The sequence below is a fragment of the Trichomycterus rosablanca genome, chromosome 27 (assembly GCF_030014385.1).
Source record: "Trichomycterus rosablanca isolate fTriRos1 chromosome 27, fTriRos1.hap1, whole genome shotgun sequence".
In the NCBI taxonomy this organism is placed as follows: Eukaryota; Metazoa; Chordata; class Actinopteri; order Siluriformes; family Trichomycteridae; genus Trichomycterus; species Trichomycterus rosablanca.
Genome location: NC_086014.1, coordinates 9097802 through 9110244, shown reverse-complemented (window position 1 = coordinate 9110244; position 12443 = coordinate 9097802). Strand labels below are relative to the sequence as shown.

Here is a 12443-nt window from a genome sequence, read left to right as displayed (position 1 = left end):
TATATTAATGAGGTAGTAGAACAGTACATACTACATACAAGAGAAAGACCTGGCCAGACTCCTGGTAGTAAATGCCTGCTAACCAGCTGGTATTGTCTGGTCGTAAATAAGGGTATGACCACATGGTTCTGTCAGTCACAAATCCCTTAAACACCCTCCCCCCTTCCCCTTCCCAAAAAATAAAAGCACTAATGAATGCTTACTTTGTAACCTGTTCACCTATTTCAGAGCGATTCGAATCCGAATCAAAAGAATCAAGATCGGAATCAAGTTGTGAGTCGAAACTGACCAACCAATTCATCCGTATATCCCAGCTTGTTTGGAAGCCGGGGTCAGAGCACAGGGTCAGCCATAGACACGTGGGCAGCATGCCGTATGCATCTTATCACTTATCTTGACCAGTGCAGTGCAGCTCAGCATTGTGTACGGAGAGACACACCCTGAGAGCACTCTTTTCTCATCTCTGTGCAGGGGCCATCAATCAGCCAGCAGAGGTCGTGATTGCATCAGTCATGAGACAGAGACCCCATCCGGCGTAGTCCCGCCCATATCTGTACAACAGGCCAATCGTTGTTCATGTGGCCGCCCAGCCTTAGACAGCAGGCAGAGCTGAGATTCGATACGATGTGTTCGAGATCCCATTCAAGCAGCTACAGTAGCTCGTCTGTTGGATCGGACCACACGGGCCAGCCTTCGCTCCCCACGTGCATCAGTGAGCCTTGGCCGCCCATGACCCTGTCGCCGGTTTACCACTGTTCCTTTCGTGGAGAACTTTTGATAGATACTGACCACTGCAGACCGAGAACACCCCACAAGAGCTGCAGTTTTGAAGATGCTCTGACCAGGTTGTCTAGACATCACAATTTGGCCCTTGTCAAACTCGCTCAAATCCTCACGCTTATCCGTTTTTTCCTGCTTCTAACACATTAACTTTGAGGATAAAATGTTCACTTGCTGCATAATATATCCCACCCACTAACAGGTGCCGTGATGAAGAGATAATCAGTGTTATTCACTTCACTTGTCAGTGGTCATAATGTTATGTCTGGTCGAAATAAATGTTTCTTTTTATAATTATCTCAAAGCTGCAATTGCCAACAAAGACTTTGCCAACACACTACAAATGTTAGCAATTTATGGTGTCTGAATATGTTTTGTTTTGATTTGCTCAGGAATGGAAGACAGCAGTGGCGTTGCCATCCTGGTATTTCACTCCAAAGGCCAGCAGGAGGTCTTCATCCCTGACTCTCACAGTCATAACACGGAGGACAAACAGGAGCAGCAAAAGAACAGACAGACGGCAGACTCTCTCATTCACGTCATCGAAAAGCTCAGTAAGATAGTAGAGAAGCAGCCCAAGAGGTGCGCTCTATCCGGGAAGAAGTGCCCGTCCACGCCCTCCACCCCGGTGACCGTGACGGGCATCACAGAGGAGAGTCAAGATGCCTCACTGTGCAAGAGAGCCAGGACTCAAGGACTGCCAGATCAGACAGATCAAACAAAACAGGAGGCTTCTAATCAAAGCGCTCAGATTGTGACCTGTTACCAGTGCAGCCTGTGCCGCTTCCTTTCCCCGACGTTAAGCGCACTGAAGGAGCATTTGAAGCAGCACGACGAGCAGAAGAGCGACCTGGTTCTGGTTTGCTCAGAGTGTCGATTTACTTCCAGCCACCACGAGGAGCTGGAGGCGCATGTCAGGTTGCATACTAACGCATCGCCATCAGAACGAGGTTCTGGATCCATAAAGGAGAACTTGACTGAGAGAATGGGAGTGTATACTATCAAGACCGAACCTGAGAAAAGGCCAGGAGTGCCTCCTAAGAAGTGGTACAGCTACGAGCAGGGTCGGTATCGCTGCCTGATCTGCAGCTATGAGTGTATGCAGCAGCGCAATCTTAAAACACACGCCTGGAAGCATGCTGGCTTGGTGGATTGCTCCTACCCCATATTCGAGGATGACGACGACCAGCGGGACGCACCTCCTGTGTACAGCCCTTCACTGGAACACCTTAGAGAAGATGATTCTATTGTTGTCCTGGCACCTGTCGGAGAGAGGGCGCAGATTCTGCACGGTACTTCGTCCATTCAAGTTGAAGTGTGCCCATCAGAAGGTGTCAAATGCGATACTGAATCTGTGGCAAAGGATGCCTGCCAAGAAGCCGCGTCGAAGGAACCCCCTGGTGTGGTCCAGGTGACCCCCGAGGCGCAGAGGGAGCTAGAGCTTGAGACAGAGAGCCGGCATACCACCGCTGACAGCTTGCTCTCCTCGGCACAGAAGATCATCAGCTCCAGAGGCAACAGTGCCGGTCACGTCAACGTCATCGTAGAGAGACTACCTTGCCACGAGGAGCACGTGGCCACCAAGTCTCTGCTTCTCAACCCGGAAGCTTCCGGATACAAGAACTTGCTCGCTTCCCAGGAGGCGAGCCTAGACAACAAGCTTCACCATATGTACTGTGGTGAACAGGTCGACTGGAGCGGTAGCAACAAGCAGGAAACGGACAAGGACGTCTCCGATCCACTTCCGGACGAGAACGTCCCTCCTACGCGCAGACGGACCCACTCGGAGTGCCTACGACTGCATTCCTTGGCTGCCGAAGCCCTCGTTGCCATGCCCTTAAGGACCCCGGAGCTGAATAGGACCTCTCTCGGAGACACCTCAAGCTTGATCTCTGATACGGGTCAAAAAATCGAGTCGTCCGACGCCTTAGCCGCGACAGGAGAGCTTGTGCCTGGGATCGGAGGTTCACCCACTGTTCTGAACCTTGGTCAAGGCTCCAAGGAAGACTTGCTAGTTGAAGGACCTTTTAAAGCTGGGATCAGCACATCGTTGCTGACCGTCATCGAGCGCCTACGTGAACGGTCGGATCAGAATACATCTGACGAGGATATTCTGAAGGAACTGCAGGTCAACGCCCAGGTGCAAAATGATAGCAGAGACTCTAGCGAGGTGGCAGAGATTGGAGGTGGAGATTCCTCCACTCCTACAGATGCCAGCCTGGTGGACTACATTGCTGGAAGTGACAGACCCTACCGCTGCCGCCTGTGCCTTTACAGCAGTGGGAACAAGGGCTACGTCAAGCAGCACCTGAGGGTGCACAGGCAGAGGCAGCCGTACCAGTGCCCCATCTGCGAGCACATCGCCTGCAACAGCAAGGATTTGCAGAGTCACATGATCCACCACTGCAAGAGTCGCATGTACCAGTGCAAGCACTGTATGGAGACGTTTCACTATAAGGTAAATGTTTGCTATGCATGTAGATGTACCCAGTTCCCCAGTGTACTTTGGCGACCCCTGCCAGTTGCACAATACCCTTGTTGCCTAAGGAGTTGATCAGCCATAACATTAAAACCACCTCCTTGCTTATACACTCACTGTCCATTTAATCAGCTTCACTTACCATATAAAAGCACTTTGTAGTTCTACAATTACTGACTGTTGTCCATCTGTTTCTCTGCATGCTTTGTTAGCCTCCTTTCATGCTGTTCTTCAATGGTCAGGACCCCCACAGGGCCACTACAGACTGACATGGTGGTGGTGTGTTAGTGTGTGTTGTGCTGGTATGACTGGATCAGACACAGCAGCGCTGCTGGAGTTTTTAAACACCGTGTCCACTCACTGTCCACTTTATTACACACTCCTACCTAGTTGGTCCACCGTAGATGTAAAGTCAGAGACGATCGCTCATCTATTGCTGCTGTTTGAGTTGGTCATCCTCTGGACATTCATCAGTGGTCACAGGACGCTGCCTACGGGGGGCTGTTGACTGGATGTTTTTGGTTGGTGGACTATTCTCAGTCCAGCAGTAACAGTGAGGTGCTGTGTCTGATCCACTCATACCAGCACAACACACACTAACACACCACCACCATGTCAGTGTCAGTGCAGTGCCCACCACCTACTCTAATACCTGCTTTGTGGTGGTCCTGTGGGGGTCCTGACCATTGAAGAACAGCATGAAAGGGGGCTGTGCAGAGAAACAGATGGACTACAGTCAGTAATTGTAGAACTACAAAGTGCTTCTATATGGTAAGTGGAGCTTATATAATGAACAATGTGTGTAGAAACAAGGAGGTGGTTTTAATGTTATGGCTGATCAGTGTATATGTACGCTAAATAACAAAAGTATGTGGACACCTAACTATAAGCTTGTTAGACATCCAGTCAGAAAACCATGGGACATTAGCATGGACTTCCAATTTCCATGCCAATGTAAATATGTGCCCAGTCAGTCAAAAAAAAAGCAGCCACAGAGAAGTTGTGGCTAGGAACTAATGTTCCAGTGGGCGTGGTCCACAACGAACTTGTCAAAACATGTCTTAATGGGGCAAATGGGGCAAAGTTATGCTGCAAACTACCAATGGGTGTGGCTGACCCCTCTGAACTCATGAATTAGAAGGGGTGTCCACATACATTTGGCACATACATCAAGGCAAGAGTAGTTATGCATCAAGCAATGTAAGTACACATATGTGATACTTACATTCATTGATTATTTGACAGGCTACACCTACCATTCAGAAGAACCTAGAGGGTATACAATTACTGACTGTATACCACTTGTTCCACTTTACATTTAGTCACCCAACTGTAACCCATTTATCAATTCTCGAAGGTGAACCACCATTCAAACATCATCTGGTTAGTGGGGTTCCAATGGGGGTCCAGTGTTGAGTACAAGGGGTGAGAAAGTCTAGAGCAGGGGTGTCAAACTCATTTTCACCGAGGGCCACATCAGCATTATTGTGGCCCTCAAAGGGCCGATTGTAACGTATTCTGCTGTGATTGCAGTCTGTTGTTTTTTTTGGAGGCTAAATTCTGCATTTATATTGTCCTCCTTTAGCACAGACACGGCCTCATAACACAAGAGACGCACCGGTTTCTCTTCCTGAAGCACAAACTTGTTTTCATTTTCATTACATTTCCTCCTGCCTAATTTTCTTACTTATCTTCTTGTACATTTTGGGATTATGTGTAAATATTTCTTAACATCATCTACTGGCGGGATGTGTCACTTTTCAGGTCACAAAATCAGCCTGCATTTTGAGAGATGCAGTTAATGTAGGATTTTACAGTGTATTTTAAGACCATTGTTCTGCCCTCACTAATAGTTTATCCCCCTTGCTCAGCTAGACAGACAGACAGACAGCTCTCTTCAGAATACAGTCGGTTTTATTTGCTTCTTAGCTGTGTGATACACTGTGTGCACCAGAATGAAGTAAAAATACAAACAATAAAAACAATAAAGAACCTAATACAGTAAAAGCACACAGATGTAGTCAAGTGTTACATCTGGTACAATAAGAGATTTAACCAAACGTAAAATAGCGCTAACGAGTTAGCATTTTGTGTAAAGATACTAATTGCTATAGTAACGGTAACAATTGTATTTAATTACGGTAAATTTGTAACTAAAACGCTGTGATATACTCACTAAACATTTACAATCAGCTGAGAATATAAACGCCGCTACTTACAGACGATGCTTTGGTATTATACTGCAAGATAATTATTTATATTTATTATTATTGTTCACATTACTACCCGCGTTCTTTTGCCGTAAAAGTCACATGGCTTCTCAGCGAAGGTCAAAGTTAGTTGCCATGACTACGATGCCAACGGTTGCCGCTTAAAGGCGCAGGTGTCCCATTAAATTATAAGCGCGTCTCTGTAACGACTCGAACCATCACAACAATCGTACAGTCGTTTAAGCTCTCGCGGGCCACATAAAATGACGTGGCGGGCCGGATCTGGCCCGCGGGCCGTGAGTTTGACACCCCTGGTCTAGAGGAACAAATGAACTACAGTCAGTGGTTGATCTGTATGGTGAGCTGTATCTAATTAAGTATTTGCTCCCTTCTTTAACTTCTTCTGTCGATAATGCCTTCCCTTAGAGTCAGTTAAAGAACCACGAGAGAGAGCAGCACGGGGTGAGCGATGCTGTACCCGTCGGTGAAACCACGCCAAGCCCCGAGGAGACGGAAAAGATGATGGATGAGGGTAAGAACCTTTTCTAGGCACTTGGTTGGCCTCGCGGTCTATTACGCTAGTGCCCAATAATGCCATTTTGGCACCAAGAGGATACCAAGCGATGACATTTCAGGTGTTTTGTCCCTTTGTCCTTCAAGCAAACACGTTTACACATACACTATATTGCCAAAAGTATTCACTCACCCATCCAAATCATTGAATTCAGGTGTTCCAATCACTTCCATGGCCACAGGTGTATAAAACCAAACACCTAGGCATGCAGACTGCTTCTACAAACATTTGTGGAAGAATGGGTCGCTCTTCTCTCCTCTCAGGAGCTCAGTGAATTCCAGCGTGGTACCGTGATATGATGCCACCTGTGCAACAAGTCCAGTCGTGAAATCTCGCTTCTAAATATTCCACAGTCGACTGTCAGAGGCGCGTAGTGCGCAGAGGTCGCCAACTTTCTGCGGAGTCGATAGCTACAGACTTCCAAACGTCACGTGGCCTTCAGATTAGCTCAAGAACAGTGCGTAGAGAGCTTCATGGAATGGGTTTCCATGGCCGAGCAGCTGCATCCAAGCCTCACATCACCGAGCGCAATGCAAAGCGTCAGATGCAGTGGTGTAAAGCACGCCGCCACTGGATTCTAGAGCAGTGCAGATGTGTTCTCTGTAGAGACGGATCACGCTTCTCTGTCTGGCAATCCGATGGACGAGTCTGGTTATGGTGTGGGGTTCTTTCTCAGGAGTTGGGCTCTGCCCCTTAGTTCCAGTGAAAGGAACTCTTAATGCTTCAGCATACCAAGAGATTTTGGACAACTTTGTGGGAACAGTTTGGGGATGGCCCCTTACGGTTCCAACATGACTGCGCACCAGTGCACAAAGCAAGGTCCATAAAGACGTGGATGAGCCAGTTTGGTGTGGAAAAACTTGACTGGCCTGCACAGAATCCAGACCTCAACCCGATAGAACACCTTAGAGTGGAGACAAAAATTCCCATAAACACACTCCTAAACCTTGTGGAAAGCCTCCCCAGAAGAGTTGAAGCTGTTATAGCTGCAAAGGGTGGGCCGACATCATATTAAACCCTATGGATTAAGAATGGGACGTCACTCAAGTTCATATGCGTGTGAAGGCAGACGAGCGAATACTTTTGGCAATATAGTGTATATGATCGTCTATGTTTGGGGGAGGGTGGGTTGGCATTCTGTCCAGGGTATTCCCGCCTTCCACCCGATGTTTACTGTGTTTGTTTCCTCTTGCAGGCATCACCAGCGAGCAGAAAGTGTTTAAATGTGATATGTGTGACTACACCAGCTGTACGTACGTTGGCGTGCGGAACCATCGCAGGATTCACAGTTCGGACAAACCATATAGGTGTTCATTTATTTGTTTATATTGCGGTGTTTAAGGTTCAAATCTCACGCTGTGCTAGTTAGCAACTTTCCATACGTGACATGGCATTGTGTGGGAATCCAACACTGGTAGGGGAAAAAAAGGGCCGCAGATCGAACACGTCGGAGGGGGCATACGGTAATCCGCCTCTCTGATCAGATCAGGGGTGCTAGTGCAGTAAAATACGCTATCCCACTACAGTTGAGATCTGGGGTTGGAATCTCAGTGGTGCTATCAGCCAGTCGGGCATCTACATAGAAACGATTGGCTAGGTCTAAAGGTGTTGTGATTTACAGTCGGGAATTGGTAATGACGAGATTGGGAAATAATACATTTAGAAAACATAATAATGGGTATACACCCATCAACCATACAACCCATCAGCTCCACAATTACTGACTGTAGTCCATCTGTTTCTCTACATACTTTTTAGCCTGCTTTCACCCTGTTCTTCAGTGGTCAGGACCCCCACAGGACCACTACAGAGCAGGTATTATTTAGGTGGTGGATCATTCTCAGCACTGCAGTGACACTGACATGGTGGTGGTGTGTTAGTGTGTGTTGTGCTGGTATGAGACACATCTACCGTGTCCACTCACTGTCCACTCTATTAGACACTCCTACCTAGTTGGTCCACCTTGTAGATGTAAAGTCAGAGACGATCGCTCATCTATTGCTGCTGTTTGACTTGGTCATCTTCTAGACCTTCATCAGTGGTCACAGGACGCTGCCCACGGGGTGCTGTTGGCTGGATATTTTTGGTTGGTGGACTATTCTCAGTCCAGCAGTAACAGTGAGATGTTTAAAAACTCCATCAGCGCTGCTGTGCCTGATCCACTCATACCAGCACAAAACACACTAACACACCACCACCATGTCAGTGTCACCGCAGGGCTGAGAATAATCAGCTACGCAAATAATACCTGCTCTGTAGTGGTCCTGTGGGGGTCCTGACCATCGAAGAACAGCATAAGGGAGCTAACAAAGCATGCCGAGAAACAGATGGACTACAGTCAGTAATTGTAGCACTACAAAGTGCTTCTATATGGTGAGTGGAGCTGTATTTATGCGTTTTTGATCTGCGACAGGTGCTGCGGCTGCGACTTTGCCACCACCAACATGAACAGCCTGAAGAGTCACTTAAAGAAACACCCGCAGAAACACCAGGCGCTACAGCTGCTCGAGCAGTACAGGTACACGGAACATTCCTCTCGCCCTCTTCTAACACTCCTGCACAGCTGGATTTGGGCAGTCTTTGCCCATTTTCATGGCTGATACTCTCAAGCTTGGTCAGATTGGATGACGAACATCTGCGATCTGCCATCTTCAGGTCTCTCCACAGATGTTCAATGTGGTTTAAGACGAGGCTAGTGTTGTTTTGGCCGTTGAAAGATGAATTGTCGTCCTAGTCTGAGTTGGAGGACATTTTTTCCAGGGATTTTCTTATATTTGGCAGCATTTGTCTGTTTTTCAGGTCTCTGTGTCCTACCCCTATGGTATGATGCTGCCACCTTGGATAAATGTAGGCATTCAGAGATGGTATTAGCGACTTTAGCCAGGCCAGGTAGACCAGAGAATCCTTTTCCTCAAACTCCAAGCAGGTTGCCATATCTGTGGCTTCTGTCCTGATCTCTGGAGTGCTGCAGAGAGTCAGTTGGGACCTTCTCGCCCAGTCACTCCTGACAGTACGATGTAAATTGCGGGCCTTTATAGACCCAGATGTGCATCCAGTCAAACCAGATGATCTAGCAAATTCTTCTATGCTATGTCACTAACGGTCATGTATTCTTTATCCCATAGCTGCTCCCTCTGTGGGTACGTGTGCAGCCACCCTCCGTCCCTCAAGTCCCACATGTGGAAACATGCTGGAGATCAGAACTACAACTACGAACAAGTTAACAAAGCCATAAACGAGGCTATCTCCCAAAGTAGCCGGTAAGTATTCACTCATCCATCCAAACCGTTGAATTCAGGTGTTCCAATCACTGCCATGGCCACAGGTGTGTAAAACCAAGCACTTCTACAAACATTAGTGAAAGAATGGGTCGCTCTCAGGAGCACAGTGAATTCCAGCGTGGTACCGTGACATGATGCCACCTGTGCAACAAGTCCAGTCGTGAAATTTCCGCGCTACTAAATATTCCACAGTCGACTGTCAGTGGTGTTATAACAAAGTAGAAGCGATTGGGAACGACAGCAACTTAGCGGGGTCAGCGGATGCAGAGGAGCATAGTGCGCAGAGGTCACCAACTTCCTGCAGAGTCGATCGCTACAGACCTCCAAACTTCACGTGGCCTTCAGATTAGCTCAAGAACAGTGCGTAGAGAGCTTCATGGAATGGGTCTCCATGGCCGAGGAGCTGCATCCAAGCCTCACATCACCGAGCGCAATGCAAAGCGTCGGATGCGGTGGAGTAAAGCACGCCGCAACTGGACTCTAGAGCAGTGGAGACGTGTTCCCGATGGACGAGTCTGGGTTTGGCGCTTGCCAGGAGAACGGTACTCGTCTGACTGCATTGTGCCGAGTGTAAAGTTTGGTGGAGGGGGGATTATGGTGTGGGGTTGCTTTTCAGGAGTTGGGCTCGGCCCCTTAGTTCCAGTGAAAGGAACTCTTAATGCTTCAGCATGGGAACAGTTTGGGGATGGCCCCTTCCTGTTCCAACATGACTGCGCACCAGGGCACAAAGCGAGGTCCATAAAGACATGAATGAGCCAGTTTGGCGTGGAAGAACTAGAGTCCTGACCTCAACCCGATTATTATTATGTTTTTCCCCTCTTGGTATCAGATCTCTGGCTGTGCCTTTGAAATCGACACCGGATCCAGCGCTGGATCGCTCGTACGTCACCCAGGACAAGAAAGACGCCACGTCGCCGGATCCAACCCAGAGAGGACAGGGCGTACCGGTAAGGAAGGACGACGCGGGGCACCCGCGGGCGGCCGCGGAGTACTGCGTTCTGCTCTTCTGCTGCTGCATCTGCGGATTCGAGTCCACCAGTAAAGAGCAGCTGATGGAGCACATGAAGGAGCACGAGGGGGACATCATTAGCATCATACTAAACAAGGAGCAGCAGGCTAACGTCCCGGGACAGTCCGGCACGGTGCAGTGAGACGTGCAGGAGCGTCTCCAGATCTAAACCTCTTCATGTAAGGGCCAGTAACTTTTGCACACGTTTATTTTTCCCAACATGCCTCCGATTTACTGTTAAATCTGCTTCATGCAGATATAAAACTGTTGTTATTTAAGTTTCTTTTTGTTTGTTGGCTTTCCTCTTTCTTTGTGGTATCCTAAAGTGTTCGTTTCAGCCAAATATCAATTTTATCCATTTTTTAGAACGCTCGGTTAGTCACAATATGTGACGTGTTTTCAGCACCATCAAGTGTCTCCTCATTTCACATATTAAAACCTCCTTGTTTTCTACACTCGGTCCATTTTATCAGCTCCACTTATCATATAGGAGCACTTTGTAGTTCTGCAATTACTGACTGTAGTCCATCTGTTTCTCTACATGCTTTGTTAGCCCCCTTTCATGCTGTTCTTCAATGGTCAGGACTCTCCCAGGACCACTACTGACATGGTGGAGGTGTGTTCGTGTGTGTTGTGCTGGTATGAGCGGATCAGACACAGCAGCGCTGCTGGAGTTTTTAAACACCTCACTGTAACTGCTGGACTGAGAATAGTCCACCAACCAAAAATATCCAGCCAACAGCGCCCCGTGGGAAGCGTCCTGTGCCCACTGATGAAGGTCTAGAAGATGACCGACTCAAACAGCAGCAATAGATGAGGTGGACCAACTAGGTAGGAGTGGACAGTGAGTTGACACAGTGTTTAAAAACTCCACTCATACCAGAACAACACACACTAACACACTACCACCATGTCAGTGTCAGTGCAGTGCTGAGAATGATCCACCACCCAAATAATACCTGCTCTATAGTGGTCCTGTGGGGGTCCTGACCACTAAAGAACAGAGTGAAAGCAGGTTAAAAAGTATGTAGAGAAACAAATGGACTACAGTCAGTAATTGTAGAACTACAAAATGCTCCTATATGGTAAGTGGAGCTGATAAAACGGACAGTGAGTGTAGAAACAAAACATATCAGTATTGCGTTATGCCGTTCTATTTTTTGGTGCTACTTACCCTCTATTCAGGTCCGAATGAAGGGTCACAGTTCAGGAATGTATCTTTATCCGTTAGACTGGCCGGTCAGCGCACAGTCACGAACATTGTCATGGTCTAAATGGTCCAATAATCTGGCATGGACGAAAGTATGTGGACGCCCGCTCGAATTACAGGGTTTGGCTGTTTTACCACACTAGAGACACAAAGAGGTCCAATTCACGTTAATTCTCAAAGCATCGGAAGCACATATGGAAATTATACCCCGGTGTCTACATACTTTTGGCATCGTTTTTAGGGCTCGCGTTAGACATACCTCCACGTTTAAAACCTAGACTAAGGATTATTTATGTCATATTTATGTATTAGAATGATGTACTAGAGCAGAACAATACCTCCATAGAAGTAAATGATATTTTCATGTAGGGTTTTTTAAATAACGAAAATCAATTATACAACCCCAAATCAGAAAAAGTTGGGACAGCATGGAGTTTCTTACATTTACTTTGACTTTCATTTGATTGCTGACAGGATGAACCTGAGATATTTCATGTTTTATCTGCTTTAACATGTTTTAACAGTACGGGGTCGTCGTTCTCCACATTCTCTATTGGGAACAGGTCAGGACTGCAAGCGGGCCAGTCCAGTACCTGTACCCTCTTCTTCCGCAGCCATGCCTTTGTAATGTGTGCAGCATGTGGTCTTGCATTGTCTTGTTGAATGATACATGGACGCCCTTAGAAATGATGACGTCTTAAAGGCAGCACATGTCGCTCTAAGATCTCAATATACTTTTCTGCATTAATGTAATGTTGCCAAGGGCACTGACACAGCCCCATACCATGACAGACCCTGGCTTTTGGACTTGTCCCTGATAACAGTCTGGATGGTCCTTTTCGCACACGGCGTCCATTTTTTCCAAAAAAGACCCGGAATGCTGATTCATCTGACCACAAT

General features: G+C 47.4%; 1 protein-coding gene across 1 annotated transcript; it reads left to right on the top strand.

Moving 5' to 3' along the window:
• The first annotated feature begins 1174 nt into the window (after window positions 1-1174).
• On the top strand, window positions 1175-10547 carry znf507 (zinc finger protein 507). Its single transcript, XM_062989661.1, has 6 exons — window positions 1175-3238; window positions 5896-6001; window positions 7239-7350; window positions 8457-8561; window positions 9169-9303; window positions 10154-10547. The coding sequence occupies exons 1-6, from the start codon at window positions 1175-1177 to the stop codon at window positions 10473-10475; spliced, it is 2844 nt and encodes a 947-aa protein (XP_062845731.1). The 3' UTR covers window positions 10476-10547.
• Window positions 10548-12443: the final 1896 nt, after the last annotated feature.